The sequence below is a fragment of the Oncorhynchus keta genome, unplaced genomic scaffold, assembly GCF_023373465.1.
Source record: "Oncorhynchus keta strain PuntledgeMale-10-30-2019 unplaced genomic scaffold, Oket_V2 Un_contig_3048_pilon_pilon, whole genome shotgun sequence".
Lineage (NCBI taxonomy): Eukaryota > Metazoa > Chordata > Actinopteri > Salmoniformes > Salmonidae > Oncorhynchus > Oncorhynchus keta.
The window spans coordinates 10,123-37,133 of record NW_026287051.1 but is presented as its reverse complement, the minus strand read 5'-3'; the positions used below and the strand labels follow the sequence as shown (position 1 = coordinate 37,133).

Below are 27,011 nucleotides of genomic sequence, written 5' to 3'. Positions count from 1 at the left end.
TATGGTGTTGATATGATATGTATTATGATTCTCATGATTCTACACTTATTGTGGTTATATACTGTTATTTATTGTGATTCGATGTTCCAAACATTGCTCACTATATGTCTGTGGCAGAGAGACTAGAAATCATGAGAAAATAATGGAAATAACATTTCCTCCAAATATGTGCTTCCTATTTCAAATGAAAACGGTGAACAGTCTATGAAGGAAAATAAGAGTTTTGGTGCAGGGACAACCAACTAACACAAACATAATAGTTTGATATTGTTGATGCGATACGACATGATATATCGTGGAAAATAATATCCCGATATGTAACTATCCATTTTTCCCTTCATTACTATTGGATGGGCGTTGCTGTTATAAATGTAGTTCCTTATTGACACCATTGAGGTAGGGTTTGTTAAGATGACAGATTAGTTTATCGTAGATTCTGGTCACTACTGTATGTATTGTCTTATCAAAAGGAATACAATGAAATATAATGATCAAAGATATGCTTTTTATTCAAATGTCCAGAAGCAGATGTAGCAGAAAAGGAACAACAAATAACAAATGTACTGTGTATAAAATAGTGAAGGTGAAACATCCTGAAACACTATTATCTCCCCATAATATTAGATTGTTCCATTAATCAAAGATATAATTCATCCTTTAAATCCCATATGATTCTTTCCTTTATTGTGATAAAATGTGAAAACAACGCATGTGGTCTGTGACCCAAGCTGACAGGACTGTTTTAATATTCCTATCTAATGGATGCTTCATGAGAATTTGAACTGAATGAATTTGAATGTTAAGAAATATTTTTGTACTGCTTCAAGTGAGGAATCACCTCAAAAATACTTTCAAAACATTCAAATTCATTCAGTGAAATAAAAGTGAAATAAAAAACAGATAGTGAAATAAAAACAGTTCAGTCAGCCTCTGTCAAACAACCGTCCAACATATAAGGTCAGTTTCCTGGACCCAGATTAAGTTTACTCCTGGACTAAAAAGCATGTTGAATGGAGAATCTCCATTGAAAGTAACTAGTCCAGGATTAGGCTTAATCTGTATCCGGGATACCATCCCAAAGAGCAAGACATGCTTTTTTTCCCCCTAAAAATAGGAGTTACTGTTTCCAGTGCTGTTTGCAGAGTACTGTTTCCAGCCCCTTCCGTGTCCACCAATCCCCAGTGGGCTCCGATGGAGGTGATTCCAGCACCGTTGAAGCGACCGCTGAGGATCCTCAGCTCATTGCCCATGTTGGTTGGGTAGAAGTTGAAGGAGATTTGGTTGGGCAGGCCGGTTGACAGAGTGCGCCCCATGTTGGTGGTTAACACCAGGTAGCAGATGTAGTCTGCTGGGTTGTACTTCCCAGACACCTCAACGATGGCCTCATCATTAAACAGCTCCATCACCTGCTTTACACTCCCTTCGCGACCGAACACAGGAGACCAGGTGTTGCCGTATCTCAGCTGGAACCTAAAACAGAGGAAGCTTTTCACGTTGGTTGTGTTTTGATAAGGCACATTCAGACCAAGACAGCAGGTAGCGTCAGAGAATATCAAGGAATTACATTTTACATTGTACTCTGGGTTAGATGCGATAACAATATTGTTTGGTCATAAACTGAATATGTAATAAACACAAGAAAGAAAGAAAGAAAGAAAGAAAGAAAGAAAGAAAGAAAGAAAGAAAGAAAGAAAGAAAGAAAGAAAGAAAGAAAGAATGTGTCTGTTGGGCAGTGTAGTTGGACTGAGTCAGTGGTGTTTGTTGGGTAGTGTAGTTGGACTGAGTCAGTGGTGTTTGTTGGGTAGTGTAGTTGGACTGAGTCAGTGGTGTTTGTTGGGTATTGTAGTTGGACTGAGTCTGAGTCAGTGGTGTTTGTTGGGTAGTGTAGTTGGACTGAGTCAGTGGTGTTTGTTGTGTTGTGTAGTTGGACTGAGTCAGTGGTGTTTGTTGGGTATTGTAGTTGGACTGAGTCAGCTGTGTTTGTTGGGTAGTGTAGTTGGACTGAGTCAGTAGTGTGTGTTTGGTAGTGTAGTTGGACTGAGTCAGGTGGTGTACTTGGGTAGTTGGACTGAGTGGTGGTGTACTCTGGGTTAGATCATAACAATATTGTTTGGTCATAAACTGAATATGTAATAAACACAACAAAGGTAGTGTGTCTGTTGGGCAGTTGTTGGACTGAGTCAGTGGTGTCTGTTGGGTAGTGTAGTTGGACTGAGTCAGTGGTGTCTGTTTGGTAGTGTAGTTGGACTGAGTCAGTGGTGTCTGTTTGGTAGTGTAGTTGGACTGAGTCAGTGGTGTCTGTTTGGTAGTGTAGTTGGACTGAGTCAGTGGTGTCAGTTTGGTAGTGTTGGACTGTTTGGTGTTTGGTAGTGTAGTTGGACTGAGTCAGTGGTGTTTGTTGGGTAGTGTAGTTGGACTGAGTCAGTGGTGTTTGTTTGGTAGTGTAGTTGGACTGAGTCAGTGGTGTTTGTTGGGTAGTGTAGTTGGACTGAGTCAGTGGTGTTTGTTGTGTAGTGTAGTTGGACTGAGTCAGTGGTGTGTGTTTGGTAGTGTAGTTGGACTGAGTCAGTGGTGTTTGTTGGGTAGTGTAGTTGGACTGAGTCAGTGGTGTCTGTTTGGTAGTGTAGTTGGACTGAGTCAGTGGTGTCTGTTTGGTAGTGTAGTTGGACTGAGTCAGTAGTGTGTGTTGGGTAGTGTAGTTGGACTGAGTCAGTGGTATCTGTTTGGTAGTGTAGTTGGACTGAGTCAGTGGTGTCTGTTTGGTAGTGTAGTTGGACTGAGTCAGTGGTGTCTGTTTGGTAGTGTAGTTGTACTGAGTCAGTAGTGTGTGTTTGGTAGTGTAGTTGGACTGAGTCAGTGGTGTCTGTTTGGTAGTGTAGTTGGACTGAGTCAGTAGTGTGTGTTGGGTAGTGTAGTTGGACTGAGTCAGTGGTGTCTGTTTGGTAGTGTAGTTGGACTGAGTCAGTGGTGTCTGTTCATGGGTTAGGGTCTGCTCACCCACTGATGTAGTTGTTGCTGTTGTAGTTGTAGTAGTAGTAGTAGTAGTAGTAGTTGTTGTTGGTCTCCCACACTCTGACTCCCGTGATGCGTCCCTCACCGTAGGAAGCAAATGGAGTGCCAAGTCCCTGACCCACAGCAGAGGAATACGAGTAGGGGTCTTTGATGGCTAAAATAACATGGCCAATATGTTTACTATATTTACTATATTAATAATACATCTTTATTTATACAACATTTTGATTTTACCAACACATTTCTGAAATATCTTTACATTATGAATAAAGTGCAGATGAATTAACTGAAGTACATTCTGCAATGATTTAATACATTAGTTTATGTCTCAAAGAAGAACTCCTAAGTCTAACTGAAAAGACAAGTTGGTGAAAGCACAAAAGCTATTATTTTATCATTATAATTCAGAATTGTATTTAACTCACGCAAAGCCAAGCAGCCAGCCAAGAACATTGTGACAACCAGGATTAAGAACATTCTGCAAAAGTGAGGCATCAACACTTAAGACCTTAAATTTCAGTCAATTTCACTCTCATTCCGTTTCACTTTAAATGGTAAAACTTGAAATAATGTAGTTAATAATGTTTTTCATAGAAGTTTTCCAAAACAAATAAGTCATTTTACCTGTCAGGTCAGTGTTTCCTAGGAGGGAAAAGAAAATAACCTTTTGAATTGTGATGTAACAAACAACAAACCATTCTTGAATGTGAAATGTTATAAAACAGCTCTAAAAAGTTGAACCTCCTCTTGTTTACTACAATCACTCTTGCAGTGCTAAGCTACTGTCACATTAAAATAATGTCAGATCATTGAATTTAAATTTAGTGGCAAAAGGGCCAAAATGTTTGTGCCCAAGAACCAAGAGATAATGAGTATTAACTTCATAACATTTCCCACACCAGTATTTTGCATTAAATACAAGTGCACATTTTCTATTTAGTTAGTTGTGTAGTTACCCACAGTGCTATCTTGAGATGTGTGTCAAAACCTGTGAAAGCTTCTTGTCTCTCTGTCTCTGCCAGGTCCTTCTAGTCTACTGCTTCCTCTAAGAACTGCATTTATACCTGCTGAACATTCCATCAGTTCTAGATGGAAGGAGCATGACAAGGAACACCTTTAGTCAGTCACTATTGAGAAGTCAGACATTGTTTAGTAATTGGTCGAGGCTACTTTGGGAGGGAGTATCAAGGAAGTACTATAAGGAAATAATAATTGTGTTCTTTGAATTTGTAACAAATCAATGATCTGAAATAGGGATTTAAAAATATACAATCGAGCCACCTGGAAAAATTCAAAGAATATACCAAAATTGTATGAATGTGTACGAAAATCGCTCAAAATCAGTCTCCCAATCTTCAGTTGTTTTATTACACCAAGAGGAACTCCTTCCCTTCAAACATTATCATGCTGAAAAATACATGTGGATCTGATCATTAACAGGGTGCTTAGTTCATTGGTTTGCTCAAATACCTACAGTATTTTATTGTACGATATTTGTTTCAGTACATGTATTTCAATTTAATTCTAGATGTGCAGACGAGATTCAAAATGTTTAGCCTCCATCATTGTCCGACGTTTTCTACAGTCTGTTACAATACTCACATCTTCATTAAATCACTGGCAACCTGTTCATGTTACTACATTTACATTACATTTACATTTAAGTCATTTAGCAGACGCTCTTATCCAGAGCGACTACAGGATAACAATCTGATTTCATGTTCTGCAGATGATCCAGATAAATATCAGTAGAAGTTACAAAGTGAGAAAATAAATAAAAGATTATATAACCATTACTAAGTGAAATACCCTGAGGCACTTGTTACTACCTATCTATAAAATGTGATAGTTCAATTAAAATATTGTTAGATGTCTTGTTAGATATTACTGCATGGTCGGAACAAGAAGCACAAGCATTTCACTACACTCGCATTAACATCTGCTAACCATGTGTATGTGACCAATACATTTGATTTTATTTTATTTGATAGTAATACAAATATGTAATGTAGGACCTTATTGATAAAAAATAAAATGTCAATGTAGCACACAATTTTTAAATAATATTTTTAAACATTTCCCACACCAGTATTGTGCATTAAATACAAGTGCACATTTTGTATTTAGTTAGCACTGTGGGTAACTACACAACTATCTTGAGATGTGTGTGAAAACCTGTGAAAGCTTCTTATCTCTCTGTCTCTGCCAGGTCCTTCTAGTCTACTGCTTCCTCTAAGTACTGCATTTATACCTGCTGAACATTCCATCAGTTCTAGATGGAAGGAGTATGACAAAGAACACCTTTATTCACTTACTATTTTATTTTTGTTTCACCTTTATTTAACCAGGTAGGCTAGTTGAGAACAAGTTCTCATTTACAACTGCGACCTGGCCAAGATAAAGCATAGCAGTGTGAACAGCCAACACAGAGTTACACATGGAGTAAACAATAAACAAGTCAATAACACAGTAGAAAAAAAAGAGAAAAAAAGAAGTCTATATACATTGTGTGCAATGGAAGTAGGCGAATAATTACAATTTATCAGATTAACACTGGAGTGATAAATTATCAGATGGTCATGTACAGGTAGAGATACTGATGTGCAAAAGAGCAGAAAAGTAAATAAATAAAAACAGTATGGGGATGAGGTAGGTCAATTGGGTGGGCTATTTACCGATGGACTATGTACAGCTGCAGCGATCGGTTAGCTGCTCAGATAGCAGATGTTTAAAGTTGATGAGGGAGATAAAAGTCTCCAACTTCAACGATTTTTGCAATTCGTTCCAGTCACAGGCAGCAGAGAACTGGAAGGAAAGGCGGCCAAATGAGGTGTTGGCTTTAGGGATGATCAGTGAGATACACCTGCTGGAGCGCGTGCTACAGGTGGGTGTTGCCATCATGACCAGTGAACTGAGATAAGGCGGAGCTTTACCTAGCATGGACTTGTAGATGACCTGGAACCAGTGGGTCCGGCGACGAATATGTAGCGAGTACCAGCCGACTAGAGCATACAGGCCGCAGTGGTGGGTGGTTTAAGCATCCAGTTTGCTGAGTAGAGTATTGGAAGCTATTTTGTAGATGACATCGCCGAAGTCGAGGATCGGTAGGATAAGTTTGGTGGCGTGAGTGAAGGAGGCTTTGTTGCGAAATAGAAATCCGACTCTAGATTTGATTTTTAGATTGGAGATGTTTGATGAGTCTGGAAGGAGAGTTTACAGTCTAGCCAGACACCTAGGTACTTATAGATGTCCACATATTCTAGGTCGGAACCATCCAGGGTGGTGATGCTTGTCGGGCGTGCGGGTGCAGGCAGCGAACGGTTGAAAAGCATGCATTTGGTTTTACTAGCATTTAAGAGCAGTTGGAGGCCACGGAAGGAGTGTCGTATGGCATTGAAGCTCGTTTGGAGGTTAGATAGCACAGTGTCCAAGGAAGGGCCAGAAGTATACAGAATGGTATACAGAATACAGAGAAAAGAGTTGGCCCGAGAATTGAATCCTGTGGCACCTCCATAGAGACTGCCAGAGCACCGGACAACATGCCCTCTGATTTGACACACTGAACTCTGTCTCCAAAGTAGTTGGTGAACCAGGCAAGGCAGTCATTAAAAAAACGAGGCTACTGAGTCTGCCGATAAGAATATGGTGATTGACAGAGTCGAAAGCCTTGGCCAGGTCGATGAAGACGACTGCACAAGTACTGTCTTTTATCGATGGCGGTTATGATATCGTTTAGTACCTTGAGCGTGGCTGAGGTGCACCCGTGACCGGCTTGGAAACCAGATTGCACAGTGGAGAAGGTACGGTGGGATTCGAGATGGTCAGTGATCTGTTTGTATACTTGGCTTTCGAAGAGGGGGATGACTGCGGCAGCTTTCAATCCTTGGGGATCTCAGACGATATGAAAGAGAGGTTGAACAGGCTGGTAATAAGGGTTGCGACAATGGCGGTGGATAGTTTCAGAAATAGAGGGTCCAGATTGTCAAGCCCAGCTGATTTGTACGTGTCCAGGTTTTGCAGCTCTTTCAGAACATCTGCAATCTGGATTTGGGTAAAGAAGCTGGGGAGGCTTGGGCGAGTAGCTGTGGGGGGGGGGGGCGGAGCTGTTGACCGAGGTTGGAGTAGCCAGGAGGAAGGCATGGCCAGCCGTTGAGAAATGCATGTTGAAGTTTTCGATTATCATGGATTTATCGGAGGTGACCGTGTTACCTAGCCTCAGTGCAGTGGGCAGAGGAGGTGCTCTTGTTCTCCATGGACTTTACAGTGTCCCAGAACTTTTTGGAGTTAGAGCTACAGGATACAAGTTTCTGCTTGAAAAAGCTGGCCTTTGCTTTTCTGACTGACTGCGTGTATTGGTTCCTGACTTCCCTGAACAGTTGCATATCTCAGGGACTATTCGATGCTATTGCAGTCCGCCACAGGATGTTTTTGTGCTTGTCGAGGGCAGTCAGGTCTAGAGTAAACCAAGGGCTATATCTGCTCTTAGTTCTGCATTTTTTTAACAGAGCATGCGTATCTAAGATGGTGAGGAAGTTACTTGTAAAGAATGACCAGGCATCCTCAACTGACGGGATGATGTCAATATCCTTCCAGGATACCCGGGCCAGGTCGATTAGAAAGGCCTGCTCGCAGAAGTGTTTTAGGGAGCGTTTGACAGTGATGAGGGGTGGTCGTTTGACTGCGGACCCATAGCGGATACAGGCAATGAGGCAGTGATCTCTGATATCGGGGACAGCGGGGGTGTATTTGGAGGGCCAGTTGGTCAGGATAACGTCTATGAGGGTGCCCTTGTTTACAGATTTAGGGTTGTACCTGGTGGGTTCCTTGATGATCTGTGTGAGTTTGAGGGCATCTAGCTTAGATTGTAGGACTGCCTGGGTGTTAAGCATATCCTAGTTTAGGTCATCTAACAGATCAAACTCTGAAGCTAGATGGGGGCGATCAATTCACAAATGGTGTCCAGGGCACAGCTAGCTGGGAGCCGAGGGGGTCGGTAGCAGACGGCAACAGTGAGAGACTTATTTTCTGGAGAGATTTCTTTTTTTAAAATTAGAAGTTCAAACTGTTTGGGTATGGACCTGGAAAGTATGACATTACTTTGCAGGCTATCTCTACAGTAGACTGAAACTCCTCCCCCTTTGGCAGTTCTAACTTGACGGAAAATGTTATAGTTGGGTATCGAAATCTCTGAATTTTTGGTGGCCTTCCTAAGCCAGGATTCAGACACGGCAAGGACATCAGGGTTGGCAGAGTGTGCCAAAGCAGTGAGTAAAACAAACTTAGGGAGGAGGCTTCTGATGTTGACATGCATGAAACCAAGGCTTTTTCGATCACAGAAGTCAACAAATGAGGGTGCCTGTTACAGGAATTAAATTCCTCTATGTTTTAATACCCAATTAAAATTTAACACTGTCAATTCCGAAGAATTTGTAAGACTCTTATTTGCATAAAATGGACAAAGACCAGTCTCAAAATCAACCAGCTGCGTTTATTCTCGAGAGTACTGAACATGATACAGTTTACCACAGGTTATAAACTGAAAATGACGTCATTAGTTTTCGTACTACCCCGTCTCATCTCCGGCCAGTACAATGGCTGTATAGTTCTCAAGCCTTCCCACATCGTCTCTCCCTACTAAGATAATTTACGACCCGAGCCAAGGTCTGCCTGTGTAGATAAGCATTCTAGCCAGTCTGGCTATAAGTTTATTCATTTCTACCAAGGAACAGACAGTCATTATTCTAATTCTTGATTATATTTACACACGTTATATTCATTACTAGGGTTAAAAGAAAATTCATACATCTATACAGTAACATAATAGTATCCTGATTAGTCAGTCCTGATTGAAATGTATACATAATTAGTCATTATTGATAAAAATCCCTTAACATATCCACCCTATGATTAAATATTATACATCCAATCACACATCTAGTTTTATTAAAATATTAAAGAGCATACTTCTATTTTTTATTAGAAATATTTATTGCAAAATATCACCTAAACATAACCCAATTCTTGCATTCACACTGACTGTTTTTAGGCCAACATCAGAATCATAACTCTTCTCATCAGAATTTTCGTTACAATCTTCATTGAAACACGAACATCTAAATTCCCTAAACATCAAATATGGTCTCCTCGCGAGTGAAAGGATCCGGATTCTTCGATTACGTCCGGAGCCATGTATTTTGTATTCCACTGGTCAGAGCTTAGGATTGGTCCATATATCACCATCTGTGTTATTGATTTCTCCAGAGTCCTGGAAATGATAACTTTCATACACGCAATCAAACACATCCGCACAAAACTAACACAGTCACACAGGTGAAGTTAGCCCATAACACAGTAATCATAACATTTTTCCATCTTCCAAACACACTGTCAACCCAATTAGTCAGAGAAGTATCCACCCCTGAGTTCACGGCCAACTCGTGAGCTAGGGTGTGTAAACCAGCCAAGGCCTTGGTCACTGATCCACCCGGAGCTGTGTCATCGGGGTCCAAACTACCTCCATACCTCCATGGGGCGGCAGGGTAGACTAGTGGTTAGAGAGTTGGACTAGTAAACGGAAGGTTGCAAGTTCAAACCCCGAGCTGTCGTTCTGCCCCTGAACAGGCAGTTATAACCCACTGTTCCTAGGCCATCATTGAAAATAAGAATTTGTTCTTAACTGACTTGCCTGGTTAAAGAAAAATAATAAATACACTCCCACCCTTTTCAGCCAGCAAACATATCCAAGACTATTCTATTCTGCCAAGCCATTCATTACATCTCTGATATAATTGGTGAAGCGCTGTGGATTTTTAATAGATATAATTGATCCAATCCACATTCTCATTGAGAGTGGACCACCAAAAATACTTGACTCTAATCCTGCCAGGATCTAATTTATAGCTTTGATCTCATCTGCCCCCCCATACAGGCCATTCCCTTAGGTAACCAGTTTCCCTTTCCTTAAGATCTTTCATCTGAACTATCCACACCGGCTCTTGGCTCTGGACAACTCCACAGTCACTATCTGCTTTGTCAGGGGGACTCTGCTCGTATTCTGCTGACTATAGAGCAATTAGCTGATCTAACTTTTTCTACCTGGAATGCACTCCATCTTCTTTCATGCTGGGTATGTAGATTTATGTAGCCCTCTCACATGATGTGAGCTATAACCTGTTTCCATGAACTACACAGGGACTTGCATAGATGTCTTCCATAATAGCTGCTCTTAGTCCAAGGGCGTGGTAGAGTATATTCAGGGCATAATGCGCAGACAGGGGTATGGTGGGGTGCTGGTACAGTGGGGGTAAGCCCAGGCACTGGGTGATGATAAGAGAGGTTGTATCTCTGGACATGCTGGTTGTAATGGGTGAGGTCACCGCATGTGTGGGAGTTGGGACAAAGGAGGTATCAGAGGTATGAAGAGTGGAACTAGGGGCTCCATTGTAAACTAAAACAATGATAACTGACTTGAACAACAGTACACAAGGCATATTGACATTTGAGAGAGACATACAGCGAGGCATAAAGTAATCACAGGTGTTGATTGGGAGAGCTAGCTAAAACAACAGGTGAGACAACAACAGCTATTCAGCTAACACAACAACAGCAGGTAAAATGGTGATGACTAGGCAGAGAGGGTCGGATTAACTACACACAGAGCCTGAGTTCGCGGCTGGAGCCGCCAGAGAAAAAAATAAATAAACAGAATGGAGTACCGTGATTAATGGACAGTCCAGCAGGCATCAGTTATGTAGCCAAGTGATCATAGTGTCCAGGGGGCAGCAGTAGATGGAACAGGGAAGCCGCCACTACGCTAGCGACACGGCGTTTAAAGTTAGTAGCAAGGGGCTAGTAGGAGCGTCTGCTCCGACGGAGGCCGGTTGAAGGCACATTCATCGGCAGACCGGTCGTGGTGGTGAGGTGGGGCGCCGTGTCGACAGAGAATCCAAGCCAGATGGCGATAGAGGTATTGTATAATTTTGTTTGCTAGCCGGGAGATGCGCCTGGCTCACGGCTAACTGGTGCTAGCTTCGTGGCAGTGGCGTCAGCCACTATAGCCAATCGGTAGCAGCGGTGATCCGATGCCAAGGTCCAGAGTTTACAGCAAGGATCCGGTGGAGTATTGGGCTCTAGCCGTGTATGAGTGGGGTTCGGGTGAACAGCTGAGTAGGCTGGGAGGTGGGCCTCAGGGATAGCTTTGGTACTGGATGCCACGGTGAGTGCAAGCTAGCTGCAGGCTGTGAGCTAGCTAGCTAGCTGCAAGCTAGCTGTGAAGATCAGAAGTAGTGGTCCAGGGATTACGACAGGAATCCAGCGTTGTTGTGGAGAGACAGTCCTATACTGGTAGACTAGCAAGTATTATCTAGGCTAAAAACAGGGCTGGTATCTTTGCAGATGGTAAAAGCCATTAGCAGTGGCTAACAATGACTAAATAGCTTGTAGCTAATTAGCTGGTTAGCTTCTGGAGGTTCTTGAATGTGTTCTAAAATTGAAAATAATAGCGATTCCGTATCACATTGGATGAGGCAGGTTACCGGAAGGTATAATCGAATTAAAAATCGAAAAGAGATTGAAAATAAATTGAAATGTATATACAAAAACTCGAACAATACAAAAGTACACGAGAGGAACAAACAAACATGTCTTCACTGCTATGCCATCTTGGTACTGAATCATGAAACAATTACAGCATTTTTACTGACTTACAGTTCATATAAGGAAATCAATCAATGTAAATAAATAAATTAGGCCCTAATCTTATGGATTTCACATGACTGGGAATACAGATATACATCTGTTGGTCACGGATACCTTGACAGAGTTGATCAGGCTGTTGACTGTGGAATGTTGTCGCACTTCTTTTCAGTGGCTGTGCGGAGATGTAGGATTTTGGCAGGAACTGGAACACACTGTCATGCGCGTTGATCCGGGGCATTCCAAACATACTCTGTGGGTGACATGTCTGGTGAGTATGCAGGCCATGGAAGAACTGAGAACCAGGAATTGTGTCCAGATCCTTGCGACATTATCATGCTGGAACATGAGGTGAAGTTTGATAAGGATGAATGGCACGATAATGGGCCTCAGAATCTCGCCACGGTATCTCTGTGCATTCAAATTGTCTTCGATATGTCCGTTGTCCATAGCTTATGACTGCCCATATCATAACCCCACATACACCATGGGGCACTCTTTTCACAAAATTTACATCAGCAATTCACTCGCCCACACAACGTCATACATGTGGTCTGTGGTTGTGATTCCGGTTGGACGCACTGCCAAACAATCTAAAAACAACGTTGGAGGCGGCATATGGTAGAGAAGTTAACATGACCTTATCTGGAAACAGCTCTGGTGGACATTCCTGCATTTAGCATACCAATTGCATGGTCCCTTAAAACTTGAGTAAGTAACATTGTGATGTTTGACAAAACTGCACATTTTAGAGTTGCATTTTATTGTCCCCAGCACAAGGTGTATCTGTATAATGATCATGCTGTTTAATCAGCTTCTTGATATTCCATACCTGTCACATGGATGGATTATCTTGGCAAAGGAGAAATGCTCACTAACAGGGATGTAAACAAATTTGTGCACAACGTTTTAGAGAAATAATGAACATTTCTGGGATCTTTTATTCCAGCTCATGAAACATGAAACTCACATTTTACATGTTGCGTTTAATTTTTTTGTTGATTGTAAAGTAGTTAGGTCACATAAAGATGTATGTTTTTTTTATATTTTTTTTATTTCACCTTTATTTAACCAGGTAGGCTAGTTGAGAACAAGTTCTCATTTGCAACTGCGACCTGGCCAAGATAAAGCATAGCAGTGTGAACAGAACACAGAGTTACACATGGAGTAAACAATTAGCAAGTCAAGCAAGTCAAGCAAGTATGTAATTCATATGAATGAAATCATCAACATGTATTGATCACATCTTTAATAATGCTGCAGAAATTAACTTTAAAGCAGTATCCAAATCCATGTGATATTGTGATCACAATATAATAGCCATATCTAGGAAGTTCCAAAGGCTGGGCCTAATATAGTGTATAAGAGGTCATACAATACGTTTTGTAGTTATTCATATGTTGATTTTTTATTTTTTATTTCACCTTTATTTAACCAGGTAGGCTAGTTGAGAACAAGTTCTCATTTGCAACTGCGACCTGGCCAAGATAAAGCATAGCAGTGTGAACAGACAACAGAGTTACACATGGAGTAAACAATTAGCAAGTCAATAACACAGTAGAAAAAAATGGGCAATCTATATACAATGTGTGCAAAAGGCATGAGGAGGTAGGCGAATAATACAATTTTGCAGATTAACACTGGAGTGATAAATGATCAGATGGGCATGTACAGGTAGAGATATTGGTGATATTGGTGTGCAAAAGAGCAGAAAAGTAAATAAATAAAAACAGTATAAAAACAGTATGGGAATGAGGCAGGTGAAAAAGGGTGAGCTATTTACCTATAGACTATGTACAGCTGCAGCGATCGGTTAGCTGCTCGGATAGCTGATGTTTGAAGTTGGTGAGGGAGATAAAAGTCTCCAACTTCAGCGATTTTTGCAATTGTTCCAGTCACAGGCAGCAGAGTACTGGAACGAAAGGCGGCCAAATGAGGTGTTGGCTTTAGGGATGATCAGTGAGATACACCTGCTGGAGCGCGTGCTACGGATGGGTGTTGCCATCGTGACCAGTGAACTGAGATAAGGCGGAGCTTTACCTAGCATGGACTTGTAAATGACCTGGAGCCAGTGGGTCTGGCGACGAATATGTAGTGAGGGCCAGCCGACTAGAGCATACAAGTCGCAGTGGTGGGTGGTATAAGGTGCTTTAGTGACAAAACGGATGGCACTGTGATAGACTGCATCCAGTTTGCTGAGTAGAGTGTTGGAAGCCATTTTGTAGATGACATCGCCGAAGTCGAGGATCGGTAGGATAGTCAGTTTTACTAGGGTAAGCTTGGCAGCGTGAGTGAAGGAGGCTTTGTTGCGGAATAGAAAGCCGACTCTGGATTTGATTTTTGATTGGAGATGTTTGATGTGAGTCTGAAGGAGAGTTTGCAGTCTAGCCAGACACCTAGGTACTTATAGATGTCCACATATTCAAGGTTGGAACCATCCAGGGTGGTGATGCTAGTCGGGCATGCGGGTGCAGGCAGCGATCGGTTGAAAAGCATGCATTTGGTTTTACTCGCGTTTAAGAGCAGTTGGAGGCCACGGAAGGAGTGCTGTATGGCATTGAAGCTCGTTTGGAGGTTTGATAGCACAGTGTCCAATGACGGGCCGAAAGTATATAGAATGGTGTCGTCTGCGTAGAGGTGGATCAGGGAATCGCCCGCAGCAAGAGCAACATCATTGATATATACAGAGAAAAGAGTCGGCCCGAGAATTGAACCCTGTGGCACCCCCATAGAGACTGCCAGAGGACCGGACAGCATGCCCTCTGATTTGATGATGTAAATAATATTTGCTGGTCTGTGGTGTGTAATGAGGAGCAACCAGATCCTGCACTTGACACATTTATCAAATTGCTTATTCCAGTTACTACTGAGCACGCACCCATTAAGAAAATGACTGTAAAAACTGTTAAATCCCCTTGGATTGATGAGGAATTGAAAAGTTGTATGGTTGATGAGGCAAAAGGTATGGCAAATAAGTCTGTCAGCCCAACTGATTGGCAAATGTACTGTAAATTAAGAAATCATGTGACTAAGCTTAATTAAGAAAAATAAAAAATAAAATATACCATGAAACAAAGATAAATGATATAAAGAATGATAGTGAAAAGATTTGGAGCACCTTAAATGACATTTTGGGGGAAAAAGCCAACACGGCTCCATCATTCATTGAATCAGATGGCTCATTTATCACAAAACCCACTGATATTGCAAACGACTTTAATTACTTTTTCAGATAAACAAACTAAGGGATGACATGCCAGCAACAAACGCTGAAACTACACATCCAAGTATATCTGACCAAATTATCAAAGACAAGAATTGTACTTTTGAAATCTGTAAAGTCAGTGTGGAGAGATGTTTTTTTTATTGTTGTCTATCAACAATGACAAGCCACCGGGGTCTGATAATCTGGATGGATAATTACTGAGGATAATAGTGGATGATATTGCTACTCCATCAATTTAAGCCTACTAGAAAGTGTGTGCCCTCAGGCCTGTAGGCAAGCCTGAGTCTTTCCACTGCCCAGGAATAGTAAAGCCCCCTTTACTGGCTCATATAGCTGACCAGTCAGTCTGTTACCAACCAGTCAGTCTGTTACCAACCAGTCAGTCTGTTACCAACCAGTCAGTCTGTTACCAACCAGTCAGTCTGTTACCAACCCTTAGTTAACTTCTGGAAAGAATTGTGCTTGACCAGATGCCGGTGCAGTAGGTAACTTAGTGGTTAGAGTGTTGGGGCAGTAACTGAAAGGTTGCTAGATTGAACCCCTGAGCTGACAAGGTAAAAATCTGTCCTTCTGCCCCTGAACAAGGCATTTAACCCACTGTTCCCTGGTTGGCCATCATTGTGAATATGAATTTGTTCTTAACTGACTTGCCTAGTTAAATATTTGTATTTCCTTTTTTAAATACAATGATATTTCACAGTAAACAAATTGACAACAGACTTTCAGCGCGCATATAGGGAAGGACACTCAACAAGCATGGCACTTACACAAATGACTGATGATTGGCTCAGAGAAATTGATGATAAAATGATTGTGGGGGCTGCCTTGTTCGACTTCAGTGCAGTTTTTGACGTTATGGATCATAGTCTAACTCATAGCTAACTCTCTCTCCTCTGCTCTCATCCTTCTAGACCTATCGGCTGCCTTCGATACTGTGAACCATCAGATCCTCCTCTCCACCCTCTCCGAGTTGGGCATCTCCGGCGCGGCCCACGCTTGGATTGCGTCCTACCTGACAGGTCGCTCCTACCAGGTGGCGTGGCGAGAATCTGTCTCCTCACCACGCGCTCTCACCACTGGTGTCCCCCAGGGCTCTGTTCTAGGCCCTCACTTATTCTCGCTATACACCAAGTCACTTGGCTCTGTCATAACCTCACATGGTCTCTCCTATCATTGCTATGCAGACGACACACAATTAATCTTCTCCTTTCCCCCTTCTGATGACCAGGTGGCGAATCGCATCTCTGCATGTCTGGCAGACATATCAGTGTGGATGACGGATCACCACCTCAAGCTGAACCTCAGCAAGACGGAGCTCCTCTTCCTCCCGGGGAAGGACTGCCCGTTCCATGATCTCGCCATCACGGTTGACAACTCCATTGTGTCCTCCTCCCAGAGCGCTAAGAACCTTGGCGTGATCCTGGACAACACCCTGTCGTTCTCAACTAACATCAAGGCGGTGTCCCGTTCCTGTAGGTTCATGCTCTACAACATCCGCAGAGTACGACCCTGCCTCACACAGGAAGCGGCGCAGGTCCTAATCCAGGCACTTGTCATCTCCCGTCTTGATTACTGCAACTCGCTGTTGGCTGGGCTCCCTGCCTGTGCCATTAAACCCCTACAACTCATCCAGAACGCCGCAGCCCGTCTGGTGTTCAACCTTCCCAAGTTCTCTCACGTCACCCCGCTCCTCCGCTCTCTCCACTGGCTTCCAGTTGAAGCTCGCATCCGCTACAAACCATGGTGCTTGCCTACGGAGCTGTGAGGGGAACGGCACCTCAGTACCTCCAGGCTCTGATCAGGCCCTACACCCAAACAAGGGCACTGCGTTCATCCACCTCTGGCCTGCTCGCCTCCCTACCACTGAGGAAGTACAGTTCCCGCTCAGCCCAGTCAAAACTGTTCGCTGCTCTGGCCCCCAATGGTGGAACAAACTCCTCACGACGCCAGGACAGCGGAGTCAATCACCACCTTCCGGAGACACCTGAAACCCCACCTCTTCAAGGAATACCTAGGATAGGGTAAGTAATCCTTCTCACCCCCCCCCCTAAAAAGATTTAGATGCACTATTGTAAAGTGGCTGTTCCACTGGATGTCATAAGGTGTATGCACCAATTTGTAAGTCGCTCTGGATAAGAGCGTCTGCTAAATGACTTAAATGTAATGTAAATGTAAATAGTCTGCTGTTATGACTTTACACCCCCTGCTATAACGTGGATAAAGAGTTACTGTCTAACAGAACACAGAGGGTGTTCTTTATTGGAAGCCTCTAAAACATAGAACTAGGTAGAAGCAGGAATTTCCCAGGGTAGCTGTTTAGCCCCTTGCTTTTTTCAATATTTACTAACGACATGCCACTGGCTTTGAGTAAGGCTAGTGTGTCTATGTTTGCAGATGACTCAACATTATACACGTCAGCTACTACAGCAACTGAAATGACTGAAACACTTAACAAAGAGTTGCAGTTAGTTTCGGAATGGGTAGCAAGGACTAAGTTAGTCCTAAATATTTCTGAAAATAAAAAGTTTTATATTTTGTACAAATCATTCACTAAACGCTGAATCTCAACAACACCTCATATTGAATAATGTGGAAAATGAGCAAGTTGAGGTGATTAAACTGCTTGGAGTAACTCTGGATTGTAAACTGTCATTGTCAAAACCTATTGATACCACGGTAGCTAAGATGGGGAGAAGTCTGTCTATAATAAAGTGCTGCTCTGCCTTCTTAACAACACTATCAACAAGGCAGGTCCTACAGGCCCTGGTTTAACAACACTATCAACAAGGCAGGTCCTACAGGCCCTGGTTTAACAACACTATCAACAAGGCAGGTCCTACAGGCCTTGGTTTAACAACACTATCAACAAGGCAGGTCCTACAGGCCTTGGTTTAACAACACTATCAACAAGGCAGGTCCTACAGGCCCTGGTTTAACAACACTATCAACAAGGCAGGTCCTACAGTTCCTGGTTTTGTCGCACCTGGACTACTGTTCAGTCATGTGGTCAGGTGCCCCAAAGAGGGATTTGGGAAAATTGCAGTTGGCTCAGAACAAAGCAGCCCGGCTGGCTCTTAAAAGCACACGGAGAGCTAACATTAATGACATGCATGTCAATCTCTCATGGCTCAAAGTGGAGTTGAGATTGACTTCCTCATTACTTGTTTCTGTAAGAGGTGTTGTTGACAAGCTGAAGATATCGAGCTGTCTGTTAAAATACTGGCACCCATGCATACCCCACAAGACATGCCACCATAGGTCTCGTGACACTCCCCAAGTCCAGAACAGACTATGGGAGGCACACAGTACTACATAGAGCCTTGACTACATGGAACTCTATTCCACATCAGGTAACTGATGCATGCACTAGAATCAGATTATAAAAGCAGGTAAAAATACACCTTATGGAACAGCGTGGACTGTGTAGTAACAAACATAGGCACAGACACATGCATACAAACACATGATAACATACGCACTATGCACACATATACATGGATTTTGCATTGTAGATATGTGGTAGTGGAGTATGTGCCTGAGGGCTCACACTTAGTGTTGTGAATTCTGTAATGAATGTTTTGTAATGTTTTTAAAATTGTACAACTGCCCTAATTTTGCCGGACCCCAGGAAGAGTAGCTGCTGCCTTGGCAGCATGGGGATCCAAAATAAATACATATACAAATAACCCCTAGAGTCTATTGACTTGGTTACAGTACTGGTTGAATGATGGTTAACTGACAGATGGCAGCAATTTTCTGATATCTCTAACATTTAATGTGAATGTTTCACTACTCTAAAACAGACCTGTGTGTGGAGATATATCTCTCTCCTTACTGGCAAGAGAAACAGATTCTGACAATTAGAACAGTTTCCCATAACCTATCTGCCTAATGAATAGAACGGAATGGGGATATATCTGTCTGTCACTGAACTTAATCATCATAATAACAGGAAAGTCCAACCCAGATCCAGAAAGTATCACCGAAGTTCATGATCTCACTGCAGTGTCGAGCCTGTTTGACTACTTGATGGAGCAGAAAAATGCTTGGCATTGCTTTTAGGGGGAATATTTAGATTGTGCCATTTTTTAAAAGATTTTGTCATTAGCACAAAGTTCAACAAAGGCCCCAATAGATGCTACATATTAGTCCAAATCTAGAAGGGGTAATAGACATGCATTATTTATCTCTATTAAATGCAGAGTAAGAGAGCAGTACACTGATTCACAACATGTTAACAGATTGCAAAGGAATACCTTACCCATACAAGAACAATACACAACAGAGGGAAATGAAAAGAGAGAAATGAAAAGAGAATAATGAAAGAGACAAATTAAATTATTTCAAAAGCACCGCGTTTCCCTTCAAAGAAAATAGTTTTTAGGCTTGATAATGTTACACTATCAGCGAAACTATCAAAATTATAAAACATTGAGGGATGATTGATACATGATTTTATACCTTTCTTTCTTTTTTTCTTGGACAAAGTTTTGGGGAAGCCCAGCTTCCCTTGGCATCCATGAATACACACCACTGATAGGAATTTTAAAAAGACATACACTAAACAAAATAACAATGACATTAATATACCAGATTCATTTGAAATTCACATTTGTTTATATTTTTCATTTGACCAAATTAGTCTTATTGAGATGAAAAAAAAAACATTTTTAAGAATGACCTTGTCAAAATAGCATGACATTAAGTTTCATACAAAGACACATTTACAACATAAAAACACAAAACACAACAATATAAAAGATCATCAGACTGTCCACAAGAGGTTTAGAGAGGCAGGACTGAGGGCTTGTAGGCCTGTTGTAAGGCAGGTCCTCAACAGATATCACCGGCAACAATGTTGCCTTTCGGCACAACTCCACCGTCATTGGACCAGACAGGACTGGAAAAAAGTGTTTTTGTCTCACCAGGTTTTATGGTCGGATTCGTGTCGAAAGAATGAGAGTTACACTTCTGTCTATTTGAGCTGGTCAGTATGTGTTGGTAAAATGCATAAGTGTTGCTCTCCACTTTCTGGATTTCGAGTATGATAGCTAAGGAGGTGGAGAAACACTGAATTGAGTTCAGTGAATTGAAGTTCACTGAACTGAATTGAAGTTCAGTTTATAAACATTGAGAACAAAATGATCTTAACAGCTGATCAGGCCGTTAATTGTGGCCTGTGGAATGTTGACCCACTCCTCTTCAATGGCTGTGCAAAGTTGCTGGATGTTGGTGAGAAGTGGAGCATGCTTTTGTACACGCTGGTCCAGAGCATTCCAAACATGCTCAATGGGAGACATGTCTGGTGAGTATGCAGGTCATGGAAGAACTGGAACATTTTGAGCTTCCAAGAATTGTGTACAGTTCCTTGTGACATTATCATGCTGAAACATGAGGTGAAGGCAGTGGATGAATGGCACGACAATGGTCCTCAGGATCTCGTCACGGTATTTCTGTGCATTCAAACTGCCATCGATAAAAATGCAATTGTGTTCATTGTTTGCTTATTCCTGCCCATACCATAACCCCAGCGCCACCAAGGGGCACTCTAATTACAATGTTGACATCAGAAAACCGCTCACCCACACAACTCCATACGTGCTGTCTGCCATCTGGCCGGTATAGTTGAAACCGAGATTTATCTGTGAAGATCACACTTCTCCAGCGGGCCAGTGGCCATTGAAGGTGAGCATTTGCCCACATAAATGAGGTACGTTGCCAAACTGCAGTCAGGTCAAGTCCCTGGTGAGAACGACGAGCACACAGATGAGCTTCCTGAGACAGTTTCTGACAGTTTGTGCAGAAATTATTTGGTTGTGCAAACCCACAGTTGGTCTAGACGATCCCTCAGGGAAGAAGCCAGATGTGGAGGTCCTGGGCTGGTGTGGTTGCATGTGGTCTGAGGTTATGAGGCCGGTTGGGAGTACTGCCAAATTCTCTAAAATGGCATTGAAGGTGGCTTATGGTAGAGGCATTAACATAATCTTCTCTGGTAACAGTGCTGGTGGACATTCCTGCAGTCAGCATCTCAGTTGCACGCTCCTCAACTTGAAATGCCTGTGACATTTTTTGGGAAACACTTTACATGTTGCGTTTTTCTGTTGTTCAGTATATATCCACTGAAAACTTGTCAAAAACACCTACTGTACATCTTTTGAAATGTTGCGCAGGTTGTGCTTTGTGATGCCTTGAGGGTCCAATACAGGGGGATACATTTACTCAGATTATTTAGTGATTCTGGTCTGAATATACAGTAGGGAAGCAGTAGTCAAGCTAACATTTTAGACTCTATAATAAGCTATAATGTAGCATTGTTCAAGGTTTAACAACTATAATTAAAAAAAAAATCACCACATCATTACTTTAATATTTGCAACCATCCCATTGCAGTATCATCCACATTACACTAAATGCAAATAGCAAAAATCCATATAATTTTTGCCCCATTTAAATCGATGTCTGTTCCTCAAATTAGCTCGGATTTACTGGGACTAAGACAATGTTTCAAGGAACCACAGACTTATTCTGTGTTTTCCTACTTTCATTCTATCTCACCAAAACTAGTTAATCAGCTTTGACTGTTGAACCATCCATATACTGTATAAACCCCATCTATCAAACTGTCTAATCTAGACCATCCATATACTGTATAAACCCCATCTATCAAACTGTCTAATCTAGACCATCCATATACTGTATAAACCCCATCTATCAAACTGTCTAATCTATCCATATACTGTATAAACCCCATCTATCAAACTGTCTAATCTAGACCATCCATATACTGTATAAACCCCATCTATCAAACTGTCTAATCTAGACCATCCATATACTGTATAAACAAACCCAGACCATCCATCTATCAAACTGTCTAATCTAGACCATCCATATACTGTATAAACCCCATCTATCAAACTGTCAAAGACCATCCATATACTGTATAAACCCCAATCAAACTAGACCATCCATATACTGTATAAACCCCATCTATCAAACTGTCTAATCTAGACCATCCATATACTGTATAAACCCCATCTATCAAACTGTCTAATCTAGACCATCCATATACTGTATAAACCCCATCTATCAAACTGTCTAATCTAGACCATCCATATACTGTATAAACCCCATCTATCAAACTGTCTAATCTAGACCATCCATATACTGTATAAACCCCATCTATCAAACTGTCTAATCTAGACCATCCATATACTGTATAAACCCCATCTATCAAACTGTCTAATCTAGACCATCCATATACTGTATAAACCCCATCTATCAAACTGTCTAATCTAGACCATCCATATACTGTATAAACCCCATCTATCAAACTGTCTAATCTAGACCATCCATATACTGTATAAACCCCATCTATCAAACTGTCTAATCTAGACCATCCATATACTGTATAAACCCCATCTATCAAACTGTCTAATCTAGACCATCCATATACTGTATAAACCCCATCTATCAAACTGTCTAATCTAGACCATCCATATACTGTATAAACCCCATCTATCAAACTGTCTAATCTTGACCATCCACACAGTCTGTGATTCGTAACAAAGTGGTGTCCCTCCCCACCACTTGTTTTGGTATATTGTACATTGAACAGCTTCCCAAATCTCAGACTTTATCTTTAACTAAAACACTCTGCAGCCCCATATTATAACAATTATATGGTGTTGATATGATATGTATTATGATTCTCATGATTCTACACTTATTGTGGTTATATACTGTTATTTATTGTGATTCGATGTTCCAAACATTGCTCACTATATGTCTGTGGCAGAGAGACTAGAAATCATGAGAAAATAATGGAAATAACATTTCCTCCCAATATGTGCTTCCTATTTCAAACGAAAACGGTGAACAGTCTATGAAGGAAAATAAGAGTTTTGGTGCAAGGACAACCAACTAACACAAACATAATAGTTTGACATTGTTGATGCGATACGACATGATATATCGTCTAAAATAATATCCTGATATGTAACTATCCATTTTTCCCTTCATTACTATTGGATGGGCGTTGCTGTTATAAATGTAGTTCCTTATTGACACCATTGAGGTAGGGTTTGTTAAGATGACAGATTAGTTTATCGTAGCTTCTGGTCACTACTGTATGTATTGTCTTATCAAAAGGAATACAATGAAATATAATGATTAAAGATATGCTTTTTATTCAAATGTCCAGAAGCAGATGTAGCAGAAAAGGAACAACAAATAACAAATGTAGTGTGTATAAAATAGTGAAGGTGAAACATCCTGAAACACTATTATCTCCCCATAATATTAGATTGTTCCATTAATCAAAGATATAATTCATCCTTTAAATCCCATATGATTCTTTCCTTTATTGTGATAAAATGTGAAAACAACGCATGTGGTCTGTGACCCAAGCTGACAGGACTGTTTTAATATTCCTATCTAATGGATGCTTCATGAGAATTTGAACTGAATGAATTTGAATGTTAAGAAATATTTTTGTACTGCTTCAAGTGAGGAATCACCTCAAAAATACTTCCAAAGTACTCAAAACATTCAAATTCATTCAGTGAAATAAAAGTGAAATAAAAAACAGATAGTGAAATAAAAACAGTTCAGTCAGCCTCTGTCAAACAACCGTCCAACATATAAGGTCAGTTTCCTGGACCCAGATTAAGTTTACTCCTGGACTAAAAAGCATGTTGAATGGAGAATCTCCATTGAAAGTAACTAGTCCAGGATTAGGCTTAATCTGTATCCGGAATACCATCCCAAAGAGCAAGACATGCTTTTTTCCCCCTAAAAAATAGGAGTTACTGTTTCCAGTGCTGTTTGCAGAGTACTGTTTCCAGCCCCTTCCGTGTCCACCAATCCCCAGTGGGCTCCGATGGAGGTGATTCCAGCCCCGTTGAAGCGACCGCTGAGGATCCTCAGCTCATTGCCCATGTTGGTTGGGTAGAAGTTGAAGGAGATTTGGTTGGGCAGGCCGGCTGACAGAGTGCGCCCCATGTTGGTGGTTAACACCAGGTAGCAGATGTAGTCTGCTGGGTTGTACTTCCCAGACACCTCAACGATGGCCTCATCATTAAACAGCTCCATCACCTGCTTTACACTCCCTTCGTTACCGAACACAGGAGACCAGGTGTTCCCGTATCTCAGCTGGAACCTAAAACAGAGGAAGCTTTTCACGTTGGTTGTGTTTTGATAAGGCACATTCAGACCAAGACAGCAGGTAGCGTCAGAGAATATCAAGGAATTACATTTTACATTGTACTCTGGGTTAGATACGATATAGTTTGGTCATGTACTGAATATGTAATAAACACAACAAAGAAATAAATAAAGTCTGTTGTGCAGTGTAGTTGGACTGAGTCAGTGGTGTTTGTTGGGTAGTGTAGTTGGACTGAGTCAGTGGTGTTTGTTGGTTAGTGTAGTTTGACTGAGTCAGTGGTGTTTGTTGGATAGTGTAGTTGGACTGAGTCAGTGGTGTCTGTTTGGTAGTGTAGTTGGACTGAGTCAGTAGTGTGTGTTTGGTAGTGTAGTTGGACTGAGTCAGTAGTGTGTGTTGGGTAGTGTAGTTGGACTGAGTCAGTGGTGTCTGTTGGGTAGTGTAGTTGGACTGAGTCAGTGGTGTCTGTTTGGTAGTGTAGTTGGACTGAGTCAGTGGTGTCTGTTTGGTAGTGTAGTTGGACTGAGTCAGTGGTGTCTGTTTGGTAGTGTAGTTGGACTGAGTCAGTGGTGTCTGTTTGGTAGTGTAGTTGGACTGAGTCAGTGGTATCTGTTTGGTAGTGTAGTTGGACTGAGTCAGTGGTGTCTGTTTGGTAGTGTAGTTGGACTGAGTCAGTGGTGTCTGTTTGGTAGTGTAGTTGGACTGAGTCAGTGGTGTCTGTTTGGTAGTGTAGTTGGACTGAGTCAGTGGTGTCTGTTTGGTAGTGTAGTTGGACTGAGTCAGTGGTGTTTGTTGGATAGTGTAGTTGGACTGAGTCAGTGGTGTCTGTTTGGTAGTGTAGTTGGACTGAGTCAGTGGTGTCTGTTTGGTAGTGTAGTTGGACTGAGTCAGTGGTGTTTGTTGGAGTTGGACTGAGTCAGTGGTGTCTGTTTGGTAGTGTAGTTGGACTGAGTCAGTGGTGTCTGTTTGGTAGTGTAGTTGGACTGAGTCAGTGGTGTCTGTTTGGTAGTGTAGTTGGACTGAGTCAGTGGTGTCTGTTTGTCTGTTTGGTAGTGTAGTTGGACTGAGTCAGTGGTGTCTGTTCATGGGTTAGGGTCTGCTCACCCACTGATGTAGTTGTTGCTGTTGTAGTTGTAGTAGTAGTAGTAGTAGTAGTAGTTGTTGTTGGTCTCCCACACTCTGACTCCCGTGATGCGTCCCTCACCGTAGGAAGCAAATGGGTGCCAAGTCCCTGACCCACAGCAGAGGAATACGAGTAGGGGTCTTTGATGGCTAAAATAACATGGCCAATATGTTTACTATATTTACTATATTAATAATACATATTTATATATACATCATTTTATTTTTACCAACACATTTCTGAAAGATCTTTACATTATGAATAAAGTGCAGATGAATTAACTGAACTACATTCTGCAATGATTTAATACATTAGTTTATGTCTCAAAGAAGAACTCCTAAGTCTAACTGAAAAAGACAAATTGGTGAAAGCACAAAAGCTATGATTTTATCATTATAATTCATAATTGTATTTTTATAACTCACGCAAAGCCAAGCAGCCAGCCAAGAACATTGTGACAACCAGGATTAAGAACATTCTGCAAAAGTGAGGCATCAACACTTAAGACCTTTAATTTCAGTCAATTTCACTCTCATTCCGTTTCACTTTAAATGGTAAAACTTTAAAAAATATATTTAATAATGTTTTTCATAGTAGTTCGTCAAAATAAATAAGTCATTTTACCTGTCAGGTCAGTGTTTCCTAGGAGGGAGAAGAAAATAACCTTTTAAATTGTGGTGTAACAAACAACAAACCATTCTTGAATGTGAAATGTTATAAAACGTCTCTAAAAAGTTGAACCTCCTCTTGTTTACTACAATCACTCTTGCAGTGCTAAGCTACTGTCACATTAAAAATAATGTCAGATCATTGAATTTAAATTTAGTGGCAAAAGGGCCAAAATGTTTGTGCCCAAGTACCAAGAGATAATGAGTATTAACTTCATAACATTTCCCACACCAGTATTATGCATTAAATACAAGTGCACATTTTCAATTTAGTTAGATGTGTAGTTACCCACAGTGCTATCTTGAGATGTGTGTCAAAACCTGTGAAAGCTTCTTGTCTCTCTGTCTCTGCCAGGTCCTTCTAGTCTACTGCTTCCTCTAAGAACTGCATTTATACCTGCTGAACATTCCATCAGCTCTAGATGGAAGGAGCATGACAAAGAACACGTTTAGTCAGTCACTATTGAGAAGTCAGACATTGTTTACTAATTGGTCGAGGCTACTTTGGGAGGGAGTATCAAGGAAGTACTATAAGGAAATAATAATTGTGTTCTTTTGAATTTGTAACAAATTAATGATCTGAAATATGGATTAAAAAAATATACAATCTAACAACCGAAGAATTAAAAGAATATACAAAAATTGTATGAATGTGTACGAAAATTGCTCAAAATCAGTCTCCCAATCTTCAGTTGTTTTATTACACCAAGAGGAACTCCTTCCCTTCAAACATTATCATGCTGAAAAATACATGTGGATCTGATCATTAACAAGATGGTTAGTTCATTGGTTTGCTCAAATACCTACAGTATTTTATTGTAGAATATTAGTTTCAGTACACGTATTTCAATTTAATTCTAGATGTGCAGATGAGATTCTCAGTTTTTCGTCTCCATTATTGTCCAATGTTTTCGTTAGTCTGTTACAATATTCACATCTTCATTAAATCACTGGCAACCTGTTCATGTTACTACTGGATAACAATCTGATTTATTTTTCTGCAGATAAACCAGATAAATATAAGTAGGAGCTACAAAGTGATAAAATAACAGTTTGTATACAGATGACAAGGTGAAATACCCCGAGGCACTTGTTACTACCTATCTATAATATTTGATAGTTCAATTA

At 41.2% G+C, this 27,011-nt stretch overlaps 1 protein-coding gene and 1 pseudogene across 4 annotated transcripts; both read right to left on the bottom strand.

The window, feature by feature from the left end:
* Positions 1 to 485: 485 nt before the first annotated feature.
* On the bottom strand, positions 486 to 26,286 carry LOC127923677 (zymogen granule membrane protein 16-like). Of its 3 annotated transcripts, none has more exons than XM_052507706.1 (5): positions 26,173 to 26,286; positions 3,637 to 3,654; positions 3,438 to 3,490; positions 2,998 to 3,166; positions 486 to 1,470 (listed from the first exon to the last, which is right to left on the bottom strand). In XM_052507706.1, exons 3-5 carry the CDS (start codon positions 3,487 to 3,489, stop codon positions 1,035 to 1,037), a joined length of 657 nt encoding a protein of 218 aa, XP_052363666.1. In that variant the 5' UTR covers position 3,490; positions 3,637 to 3,654; positions 26,173 to 26,286; the 3' UTR covers positions 486 to 1,034. The 3 variants fall into 3 exon arrangements, with proteins under 3 accessions (XP_052363666.1, XP_052363664.1, XP_052363665.1); XM_052507704.1 differs by lacking the exon at positions 26,173 to 26,286 and adding an exon at positions 3,973 to 4,112; XM_052507705.1 differs by lacking the exon at positions 26,173 to 26,286 and adding an exon at positions 3,969 to 4,110.
* On the bottom strand, positions 23,096 to 26,303 carry LOC118379286 (zymogen granule membrane protein 16-like; annotated as a pseudogene). The gene is made up of 5 exons (XR_008115010.1): positions 26,177 to 26,303; positions 25,840 to 25,857; positions 25,641 to 25,693; positions 25,197 to 25,364; positions 23,096 to 24,089 (listed from the first exon to the last, which is right to left on the bottom strand). The product of XR_008115010.1 is annotated as a zymogen granule membrane protein 16-like (transcript).
* Positions 26,304 to 27,011: the final 708 nt, after the last annotated feature.